Source organism: Carcharhinus amblyrhynchos, chromosome 25 (genome assembly GCF_965287045.1).
Source record: "Carcharhinus amblyrhynchos chromosome 25, sCarAmb.v2.hapA, whole genome shotgun sequence".
In the NCBI taxonomy this organism is placed as follows: domain Eukaryota; kingdom Metazoa; phylum Chordata; class Chondrichthyes; order Carcharhiniformes; family Carcharhinidae; genus Carcharhinus; species Carcharhinus amblyrhynchos.
The window spans coordinates 14,781,420-14,793,958 of record NC_137348.1 but is presented as its reverse complement, the minus strand read 5'-3'; the positions used below and the strand labels follow the sequence as shown (position 1 = coordinate 14,793,958).

Sequence of the window (12,539 nt, the reverse complement as noted above, 5' to 3'; positions counted from 1 at the left end):
GCCAGGCACAGAAGAGCATAACGTAGAGAGCAAGGGGTGAAGAGTTCACTCAAGCATCAATTATAGCCATAGGAAAGTTTTCAGCAAGAAGTGGAAAATACACAAAGTGAGGGGGAATCATGAAATCCTGAACTTCAATGAATAAATAACAGAATTGGTATCAAAACTTGTGGTTACTCAAAAGATAGTTCATAAATACTTTGTACAGTATAAACCTATACATTCTTGCTGTTTGACACTGGTGGTCTGATAATAAAAACAAATGTTTTATTGCCATAAAGTTGTCTAAGATTATGATTTTGTTAAAAACAAGTCTGGAATATTAAGGATTTCAAGAGGTATGGAATACAGTTTATGCATCACCAACAACCAGAATTAACACTTGCATGAAAAGGCTCTTGTTTTGCAGTATCCTTTATTGTTGAAGTATACATTCATACAGAAAATTCATACTGATGTTAAATTATTTTGTAACAACAGCACTTTTATACAGCATTCACAATCACCCCTCCCCTTAATCCAGACATAAAACGTACTTAGAACATTCCAAATGCTCTTTCTAGCACTGACTTCAAGAGCATGACAACCTCTATATTCTGCGATAAACTACAGATTCTGTTACACAGTCATTAGCTGTGATTTAATACCAAATTCATAGGTAGATAGCAATAAGTCGGACAACACTTTGCAGCACATCAGCGGGGTACTCAAGGGTCAAGGCTACGTTTCCATCAACCCTATTTTGTTATGGTGATATTAAAGAGGATACAAGCCACCACAGGACTAGCACGCATTCAACTGACAAATTTCCATGAACTATACCATCACTATAGCATTTGTTAACAACGCTGTACTTACTTTGTTAAGAGCAGAGGTCAAGAACTTCAACTTGACAGACCTCAAAGCTTTTGCAACTGCAGATCAGCAATTTTTACATTCTTCGGAACCAGCATTCCTGTGCAAGGTTAAAAAGGTTGGACCCCAGTTCAACACTGGCATCTCCACATCTAGATTAAAAAAGCCATGAAAATTTTAAGAAGTATGAAAGCCCAGGCCAGGTGGCCAGCAAGAACCGGGAGAGGTCCCAAAAATTGAGAACTGAACAGGAATAGGTCCCACATTCAGTAAACAAAAGTGAAACAGGCTCCAAACAAGAGGGGAGGGGGGCTGCAGGGAGCAGGCTTTAAGTAGAGGGTTCAGAACAGGCCCCCTGAAGATCCAAGAAGGCAGCCAAAGGTAATCAGACTTCCAGTCATAAGCATGATTCTGGAACCAATAAGTTGTATGAGGCAGCAAGCAAATCTTCAAGCTGATGTACGTCATCCATAATCAGTCTTTTACACTCTCCCGCAGAGATGTCTGTGTGGACCTGAATGTCAATATCAAGACAGTAACTGTCAGAAATTATACAAGACTTCAAGTTCCCAAGGGCTCAAATAAGAAAGACTATCTAGACTAGGACTTCAGCTCAGAACTCTTTGCAGAGCATTTTTGTTACAGCTGTCAGAAAGCAATCATTGGCCTAACCTATCAACCACAAAGATGGTTATCACAATGACTCCAGTAGAGGATAGACAAGAGAGCAACAAACTGCCAGAGGAGCTTCAACCTCAGCTCTGATTTATTTTGATGAGGTCAACACTACGACCACAGAGCAAATGCTGCAACTCCCGGCCAACATACCTGTGCCACAAAAGAACGCTGAAACCAAGTAGTAGGTGTCCACTGTCAACAGCCTAACACAAATATGAGTTAATTAAAACTACATCCTCATAACAGGAATAACCATCTTCCATCACAATGACCCACATGACAAAGGAAAAAGAAACAAAATTACATTGAAGCAAGCACAATCTTCATCCACCTGCAAGAAACATAATGGAACAACAACCAATCACAATAACTGTTAAATCAACTAAGTGATTCAATACCAAGGAATAGAACCTCCAAATCATACAGTTTCTATGCAGCAACAGAACCTACCACTCTTCCACCAACAATGCAAACAAGATATGGAAGAGTCACAAGACCTCCAGACTGCCTGAATCTATGAAATCAGAGACTTTAGGTTGGGATGATAATAATAACAATGTGAAAAATACAGGGGGTAAAATAGAATAACTTGAAATATATTGAATAAAGGCTTAGGGGAGGTGCACATGTGCCCCATCCCATGTTAACCCCACATTACTGCCCATACAATGATGCAAGAGAACATGTGCAGTGCACCCAAAGGTTAATCTGTTGTTGGACAAAGCTATGTGGACAGGCATGAAGACAGTTCCTAGCTTGAACCTATTACCGTATATATTCACTTCATTTTTGTAGCTAACAAACAGATACAGTTCTCCAAGACAACGAAGACTTCATTAAGACCTACCAAACGGTATCAGACACCCTACAACATTCCCACGACTAGCACATCAAGTTTAAAAAAACTCCCTCCATAATTCTAAATAAGCCACCAACCTTCCTTGAACAAGCTTTATAAAAAGGACCCCAAAAGATCTGCACATTAAAAATGAAGATTCTACATTCTACACTTTAGATCTATATTTTCATAAACCTGTCTTCTGCAAGTCCTTGCCCACAAATCTGAACCAGTAGAGAAGCAATGTCTGAAGCATCATCCTTAGTGAGCCTTTTATCATCAGCTTGGTTGATCTGTCACAGAAACTACTGACCTCACTGTTACATTCAGAATGATGGAACTGCCACTGCAATGTAAAGGACTCATTTCATTCTACTGAGGAAGCTATAAAAAGAAGAAAGTCATTTTATGGTATGAAATCAAAGAGTCCCATGTAACAGTTATAAATAAATGATCTCTATACTCCATCTCAACCATCAGTTCACAATTACAATACTTAATATCAACAATTTTTTTTTCAAATGTTAATTCCCTAGCAAAGACAGCAATTACTGCTACGTTCAAAATGAAGTTATTAGGGATGGATATTTGACATAGGAACAATGACATGGTTAAATTATGACTACCACAAAGAATATGCGACTCTGGTACAACCACTAACTGTGCTCAGTTTTGAAGGAATTTAGTTTCTAGAGCTTGAGGCTGAATTCTGAATTACTCAGTACTGTAAAAAAAAAATTGGATGTCCATGAAATAGAAGCAAATGGAAATATAACAATCATATATCCAGTGAAATTGCAGTTAGATTTGCAAAATTATAACTATGCTTTCCAAACAAATATTTTAAACTACTGCAGCACTTTCCCATGACTGAGCCAGTTTAGACAGTGACTAGATGAGCCACACAGAATAGAAAGGGATCAGATTTGGTCCCTGGTCCACAGGGTTATTTAATTTTACCCAGAGCAATAATTGGGATGGTGTGAATCCCCTTAGGCTAGCAAAGGGGGAAAAATATGTGATCATTGTCAAGAGCTCCTTGCTAAAATAGGCATGTACAAACAAAAAGTCATTCAGAAAAAACTAGAATCCATCTAGACTCTTAATATAATCATGATGTCTTATACAATTCAGACACTTCCTTCCCAACCATGCAACTGTCTGAGGAGAGAATATTCTGGCAAATTCTTCTCCAACCATCCCAGGCAACAAAAATTATTCCAAGACACATTGACTATGACTTGGCACTCTGGATCGATATTTTGCAACCTCCACCCCTTGAAGGCATAACAGTGCAAGTGAGCTCAATGTGCAAGCCAACAACTTCCGTAAAGAATCTTTTAATTTTATCCTGTTTAAATGGTCTAACTGAAAAAAGATTGTTAATGCGAACATAATATTGTCCTTTAATATTTTTTATAAGCCTCGATGAAATTCCCAGTCTTTTTTTCACTGAAGAAGATAAAAGTAAGATTTTAAGCCCATCTGGGAATTAATCTTGCAGCCCAAAGATATATATTGAATTGCAGAGCAGGCTTGATGGGCTGTGGTCTGCTCCTCTTATTTCTTGTGTTCTTGCCTCAGGGGGCAGTATTAGGACCACTGCTTTTATTAATTTATATTAATGACCTACACAGAGCTGACAGCACAGGGCACAATTTTAGAATTTGCCAATAATACAAGATTTGGAAATATTGTGAACTCAAAGGACAGGGATAAATGTCAAGGAAAATAACCACAACGCAGATGAAATTTAGAGAAAAGTGTGAAGTTATACATTTTAGTAGGAAGAACAATGAGAGGCAATTTAAATTGAAGGATATAATTCTAAAAAGACTGCAAGAGGAACTGGAGATATGTAAGCACAAATCACTGAAGATTGCAGACTAGGTTGAGAAAGGTGTTAAGAAGCCATAGTGGATCCCGGACTTTATAAAAAGAGCTATTAAGTCCAAAAGTATATTATGCTTAATTAACCTTTATGAAACACTAGTTCGACCTCAATTACAGAATAGCATCCAGTACTGAGCACCACACTTTAGGAACGATGCAAAGGCATTTAAGGATTTACAAGATTGCTTCCAGGAATTCTCCTCAGGGAAGAACAGATTGAGAGGAGATATGATAGAGATGTTCAAAATGATGAGGGGTCTGCATAGAGTAGGTGGGAAGAAACTGTTACCATTGGTAGAAGGATGGAGAACCAGAAGAAACTGATGCAAGGTAAACAGCAAAAGAAACAAAAAATGTGACAGGAGGAGAAACTTCTTTATGCAGGGAGTTGTTAGCGTCTGGAATTCACTGTCTGCGAGTGTTGTGGAGGCAGATTCAATCATGGCTTTCAATAAGAAATGGGATAATTATCTGAAGAGAGAAAATTGGCAGGGTTATGTGGAAAGAGCATGGGATGAGATTAGCCAAGTTGCTCTTGCAGATAGTCAGCACAAGCTCAACAAGCTAATTATCCTTTCTTCTGTACTATAATCATATGATAAGCTACCATGATTCTAAGGGGATGAAAATTGGACACAGGTCTAGCCAATGAAAAAAGGTATGCATTTCATTTTTTATAGTCTTGTGAATGCAACAGTGTATTATATTCACTTCAGTTACAAATTCACAGCTGTGATTATGAAATATTTAAATTCCTAAATGCGTTTATTAAATATCAGTGATTACACTTAATGAAAGTATTTAGTTGGCTGTAATGGCTTTGGGTGGTCCTGAGACATTTATGTAACATCCATAAAAATAAGTTTTTATTTCATTTCTTCCTCTTACCCACCTAAACCTGAACTGTCCACTCATAAGAGCCATGAAGTGTTGGTGTTGGGACATTAAGGGCAATATCAAGGTCATGGCTGTAGTGAAGGAGGACTGCACCACTGGTGATGTCATCTTTCAGATCAGATAGGTTCCATCTGCCTACTTAGTGGCTGTGAAAGATCTCATGGCACAATTTCAAAGAATAAGCAGGGGAATTATCCCCAATGTTCTGGCCAATATTTACCCCTCATTCTGTATTACACAAAGTACCAGGTGACTTAGCTATAGGAGTTTGCTGTGTTTACTACATTCCAACAGCAATTACACTTCAAAAGTGCATAATGGGCTGTAAAGCACTTTGAGATGGCCGCTGGCCTTGAAAAACACTATACAGACATTTTCATTTTCCCCATTCTCTCTAGTCACAGTACTAAAAAATAAATAATGCCAATTTTTATGCAAGGTTCTGAAATGTGACTGGTACCATGAAACCGTACTGCAACAGTCAGCCAGAGGAGAGAGACCAGTGGACTAACGAATGGCAGATGGAGTTTAATTTAGATAAATGTGAGGTAATGCATTTTGGCAGATTAAGTCCTGCCCTGGTTCACTCAGTTAATGGTAGAGCGCTGGGGAGAGTTATAGAACAAAGAGATCTTGGGGTACAGGTTCATAGTTCCTCGAAAGTGGAGTCAAAAGGTGGGTATAGTGGTGAAGAAGGTGAGTTATAAGCAGAGGCTGGATAGATTGGACTTTTTTTCCCTGGAGTGGAGGCAGCTATATAAGATAATTTATATAGTCTATAAAATAACGAAGGTCATTGATAAGGTAAATAGACAACACCTTTTCCTAAAGATCAGGGAAGTCTAAAACTAGAGGGCATAGGTTTAAGCTAAGCGGAGAGAGATACAAAAGGGAGCAAAGGCAGGGGTGTAGCCAGGTTCTAAAGTTAGGAGGAGTGAGCACATAAAGAAGGTGCCACCACGCATACCAAATAACCTTAAATTCATTATACATTTTTATTTTGTATTTAAAATCAAAACATAATAAAATACGTTATTTAATTATTTTACATTTTAAACAAAATCAAAACAAAACAAAGCAATATATAAAAAAAGTACAAAGCGACAACAGCCTCTTTCATCTAGGCTTCATTCTAGCAAAATTACCTTATTATAATCTACCTCAGTAGCCAACTGTCTTTCAATGGAGACCAAAGCTAATCCAGACAATCTATCCTCCCCCACTGTAGAACAAAGATAGGGCTTTATGTGTTGGAGCTAGCTAAAGGATCGTTCCACAACCCTATGATAGTTTTTCTAGGCAATCTTAACAATAGACATATAGTACCCTCATAATAAAATGAAAAAGCAACTTAAATTTGCCTTTGCAATATATATGCTGTATATTAAATTGAACAACCTCGTAATCCACATCGCCTTTCTCACTTTGCTCCCACTAAGCACACATGGCAGGGCATGTGCACTTGTACCCTCCAGAAACAGGCAATCATGTCACTTCTGTAAACTCATTAATTCATTGGCTATGCTCAAGATACAGCTAGCTCAAAATAATCAGTGCTTAAAATGGACAAAGCAATCAAATGCTCATGCAAACAGACAGATACATGGCGCCAGATTCTAGTTCAGTTTTTAAGTAGTTAATTCTGATGATACACAGTATTGAATGAATGGTGATGAAATCTATAAATTAGGCAGCGAATATTTTCACTAAACCATTCCTGCGATGTCATACTCTTGTTCTTAACCTTTGCTATGTTCTTAAATAAGCTGGTTTATTTAAATTAAACCTGCTAACGTTGGACTCTGTAGTGGTTTAAATTCTTCAAGTGATAATCTATTCACTCACCCAATCTCGGCTGGTGATGTCCGTCGGCGAGGGATGCTCAGTCTCAACTGCCCATTCATCAAAGTGGTTTCATATTTATGCCCTTCATGGCCTCTGCAATTATCCTCATGATTGCTTGTCCTCTCAGGAGATTGCATGTCTTCATCGCTGCCTGAAGTCCTCACGTCCACATTGCAACCTGCGACTGCAGTACACGGATTGAGGACTTCAGATCTCAGGAAGAGATCTGAGGGGCCCGTGAGGAACACCACATTGAAAAGACGCGACTTTTGAAGAATGTGCTCAGGGGAGTGGTTGCTCCTCCTGCTCCCCCTCTAGCTATGCCACTGTCCAGGGGGTCAATTTCTTTCACACCGAGTGGTGAGTGTCTGGAACGAGCTGCCAGAGGTAATAGCAGACGTAGGTGCAATTTTGTCCTTTAAAAAGCATTTAGACAGTTACATGGATAAGATGGGTAGAGAGAGATATGGGTCAAATGCAGGCAATTATGATTAGCTTAGTGGTAAAAACTGGCAGTATGGACAAACTGGGCCTGTTTCCATGCTGTAAACCTCTATGATTCTGGCTAATGTACAACTGATTAGGAACAAATGTGTATGACATATTAGAACTAGGTGTCTAGTGAAGCATCAGTAGCAAGAACCTTAACAAGATTTAATTTTATACTAAACAGATGATCTGTGGGTGCTGTGCAATTTGTATACTATTGGCCAATTTTCGTACATTGGGAAGTTTGGTCCACTAAACAATGCTTCTGCAGAGGCTGATAAATTTGATGACTAGCAAACATTAAATTGAAATTTTAATGTGTTAGTCAACCACTGAAATGTATAGATCATCAGTGTTCCTTAGCTGCGAGTAAAAAATCTTTTGCAATCAACAATTTAACATCACAACCAAAACGAGGTCTAGAAAACAAAAACTTTCCAAAACATAACAATGTAGGTTCACCTGACCAGTGTCCCACCTATAAATATTCTTGAAACCCTGTATACACCTTACCGGAATTCTCCCGTCCCACCCGCCACGGGAAATGTAGTGGGCGGGGGACGGACCATGCAAAGATCCACTGACCTCAGGTTGGATTCTCCGTTTTGAGGCAAGCGTGGCCGGAGAATCCCGCCCTTGCAATGTTCATCTATACATGCCCTTCAAAGTCTCTGCATGCCTTCACATCCAATATGTCAACTTAACACCACGCCCACAACTTAACTTGCACCACCCACACACCTCTCTTCGCGTTTTCCATCTCTTGACAAGCAGCCCGAAAGCTGCATTTCTTCGGTTCCAATTGATTCTCCCAACCTCAATGATTAGCCCACATTTTTTTTGACAAAGTAACTACAACTGCACTTTCCCCCAAGGGACATCCTCTGTGCTCGCACTTTGACTCAGGTGCACTTTGTTCTTGACTCAAATGCACCTAATGCTATTTCAGCTTACAACATGCAAGGGACGGGGGCGGGAGACAGGACTCACATTTTACCATCTTGTTTGGCATCTGCATGAGCACATCCAACATGCACACACACACACACACCCAGCTTACAACAACATTCGCAACCTAGCCTGCTCGAGACACTATATTACACACACGTTCATTACTCCCACACCCGAGCGTGTTCAAAGCCCCGAAGGAGGGGGACTCCTGACAATAACACCTGGGATTAAAGGAAAGCTACTTGACAGAACTAAAAATATTTTTTTTTTAAAATCAAAACAAGACATGAAGCGGCGCTTGATTTCGATGTTGCACGAATCCACCTCGCCGTGCAAGTTTATTGCCTAAGTATACACCGAAAAAAAATGCCGATTTCAGGAGACAGAAGCTACTTCACTACTTCAAAAAAAATAAAACATTGAATGGATTTTGAGGCGGGAGTGGGACTGGTCGAGGCGCCTCGCACTTTTTCAGCGGTCGGTAGAAACTTTGAGTTTGATGGAAATTCTCACGGCTGCCAATTGTTAATAAAGCTGACAAGTACTCACCGTAAACTCGGAGCCAGCCCTGATACAAACTGGCAGCAAAGTAGAGAAGCCAGTCCACCTCGATGACAGGCTCCATGGAATGGCGGTCAGCACCCAGCGGCCACCCCTCACATCGCCGTCGACCAACGGTCCCCCTCGCTCCACACCCAAACACCAACAAATAGCTTCAGCGCCTCGTGTGTGGTGCGTGTGGTTTTTTTTGTTGTTGGAAATTATTAATTTATTTTTCACTCGGGTGAATAAAACCAACTTTTAAAGGCTCTCTCCCTCCTCCCCAGACCTGGTCAAAGTCGGCGCCTCGAATTCAATCACCTGCCTTCGAGCTTCCAGCCGGCGGTGTGGGCGGGAAGAGGCACACACCTCCCGCCTTCCAACTTCAATCCGATTGGAGGATGTGGAATGCTTGACTGCCGCTTTGTCCACTCACGAGTGGGCTCTAAGTTTGATCGACAGACTTCTTATCCAATCATATGTCATATTCAATGTGATCGACAGTCACATTAGCCATAGGCAATCGCGGCAGCGGGGCGTCTTCCAAGCCGAATGGCCAATCAGTGGCGGCGAGGGGCGGGCCCGATGTAGCAAGGAGACTAGGAAACTTCTCAACTTGCGGGTTTGGCAGCAACGTGTACAGATAGGGTCATTTGACATTGCTGCAGGGTTAAATAACATTTTTACTGCATTTACCAGGAAACCACTGCAGGCAACAACCACTTGTGTTTCTGGAACACAAAGCGAATGCTGGAGATCGAAAACAGAACAGAAATACTGAGAATGTTTAGCTGATCAGGTAACAGATCAGATAACATCAATGGAGAAACAGTGAATGGAAATGGACAGGTTTTAACTCAGAGTTGTGATGGGGGCCGATGTTTCACAATGAATGGTCATTAAGCTAAAATGTTATTTTATATTTTGCAGATGCTTCCTGACCGGCATAGTATTTCCAAAATGTTCTGTTTGTGTTTTAGACACGGGATGCAACTATGCAACTTTACAATGCAACACCATTAGGGGGGCAATAAACTTTGATGTGGAAATCTGTAAATAACCAAAAACGAATGTTGAACTTTAACTAACACTGTAAATGGAGGGAGCTGCCCTATCTATCCTGGTCTAATAAAGGGAAAAAGTTCATTATCAGAAGTCCCCAACATGCACTGATAATTGCTGTTCAGAATGCACCGCCTCGCTCTGCAGACTAGTTTCAGTCTTCATCAGTCCCATTCCCATCTGTAACTATGTTTAAATGGACTCAATGTCAACTGCCCTTGAGTTTGTATATTAGCTACAAAATGAACAGTGAGAATAGATTTGCAAACTCAGTCTGCATCATGAAATGCAGTTTCAACGTATTTTTCTCATGGCATAAACCATGTCAAACTGATTTCGCAGTTAATAATTTGGCTGCTGAGAAAAGGCACTCAGGAACATAGGAACTGGAGTCAACCCTCAAGTTTATTCCAACGCTGTATTCAGCTTGGGTCAGACTGGAGTTTGCACATTCTCCCCATGTCTGCATGGGTTTCCTCCGGGTACTCCGGTTTTCTCCCACAGTCTGAGAGACGTGCTAGTTAGGTGCATTGGCCATGCCAGCTTCTCACACAGCTACCCGAACAGGCGCCAGAGTGTGGCAACTAGGGGATTTTCACTAACTTCATTGTGTCATGTGAGTGTACCTTTAAGAAAGATTTTCTTTTAAAAATCGTGCAGCTTACAGCTTCAGTGATGTAATTGGTGGTGGAGTTAAGCTGTGACAGTCAGGTGATAGGGATTTTAGTTTTGTTTGTGGCAGTCAGGTGATAGTTTTTTTTCTCTTTGGGCTTTCAGTTTTGTTTTGGGGTGAGTGTGTTGGAAACTGTTTAGCAGCAAGCTAAGAAGCAGTCTCTTTCTCTCCCTGTTCTTTTTGATTGGTTCTGAAACTATTATAAGTTAGCCGGAGGAAAGACTTTTTGCCAGCCTGCCTTAAAGGAGCTATGTTTTGCGAAACAGATTTTACTATAACCTCTTCTGAGTTTCTATGCAAGGGATTTTCAGCATTCAACCCAGGAGGCTGGATTCCTGTAACAAGTACGCATTAACCAATGCTGTATTGTGTTTATTTGAAGGGTTTTGTGTATTGGATGTTAGTTTTGGTTGGAACATATTAGAGATATTCCTTAAGAGTTATACATTATCATGGTTGTTGTGTTTCTTGTTCGTAATTGTTAAAAGTTCTTGCTCATTGTCTTACTATACATGTCAACAATCTTCTCAATTAATCTTTGTTTCTGATAAAAGCTCCTTGTGGATCAGTTGAATCACTTCTCGTGCTCATCCTAGACAAATTTAGCGTAATATGTTGCTGGGCAGGTAAGCTTCATAGAACACCTTGAAGTATTTGACTTGATTTGTAACAACTGCAATGTTAATGTAAGCCTGCATATGACACTATTGTATAAACTTAAACTCATTTAGATTATGGGCGATCTTGCAACTTAACTTCTTTTACCCACTTTGGTGTTTAATGAGAGGCCAACTCATAGAATCCCTACCGTACTGAAGGTACGTCCATCGAGCCTGCACCAACAACAATCCCATCCAGCACCTAATCCTGTAACCTCATGTATTTATTCTAATAGTCTGCCTGGTTCTATGGGCAATTATTTAAGCATGGCAATCAACTAACTTGCACATCTGTGAACTGTGGGAGGAAACCTGAGAATCTGGAGGAAACCCATGCAGACATGGGGAGAATGTACAAACTCCACAGAGTCACCTAACGCTGGAATTGAATCCTGGCACTGTGAAGCAGCAGTGCTAGCCACTGTGCCACTGTAACTAATCTGGGTTTATATTCTCTGTAGTTTTAAAGGGCCCATCTCATTGAAACTGACAGAATTCTGAAGGGGCTTGATTGAAAATGTTTCTGCTGGCCAGGGAATCTAAAACACAGGGACAGACTCTCGACTTAAGAGGCTGATCATTTAGTACTAAGGTGAGAAGTTACCTCGTTCAAATGGGTGTGATTCTTTTGGAATTCTCTACCCCAGAGGTTTGCGAATGCTGCATCCCTCAATATAGCTAAGACTGGGAGAGTCAGATTGTTGGCCTCGTGGGGAATGGAATATTGGGAGGGGATAGGAAAATGGAGTTGAAGCCCAAGAATGGCCATGATTTTATCAAATGGTGAATTAACTTGACAGCCCAGATAGTCTATTCTTGTTCCTATTTCTTGTGGTCCATATCCCATTAACAAAAATCTGTCACTGGTTTGAAATTATTAATTGACCCAGTTTGAACAGAAACTTCCTGAGGACATATACTGCTTGTCAATTCTGTGTGAAATTTATAGTATCCAAAGTGATGTCAGTTTATTCATTCTTACGTGCCACATGCCCAAGTCTTGTACTGATAAAACTAATATTAAAATCATTATAAGCTATTCTGTGTCTGTGCATTCTATATGTATACATGTTAGTTTTAAAATGTTAAAATAATGGATACTCTATAGTAGCCACCATCACTTGCTCTTTGCATAACATCAAATCATAATTTTCAGAAG

The 12,539-nt window shown here is 40.2% G+C and overlaps 1 protein-coding gene across 3 annotated transcripts in view; it reads right to left on the bottom strand.

Moving 5' to 3' along the window:
- LOC145358418 (disabled homolog 2-interacting protein-like) overlaps window positions 1–9,079 on the bottom strand; it is a 739,003-nt gene extending 729,924 nt beyond the window's left edge. For all 3 annotated transcript variants that reach the window (XM_080212472.1, XM_080212474.1, XM_080212473.1), the window contains exon 1: window positions 8,996–9,079. In XM_080212472.1, the coding sequence (XP_080068598.1) occupies window positions 8,996–9,071 (76 nt within the window). In that variant the 5' untranslated portion in view covers window positions 9,072–9,079. The remainder of the gene's footprint in view (window positions 1–8,995) is intronic.
- Window positions 9,080–12,539: the final 3,460 nt, after the last annotated feature.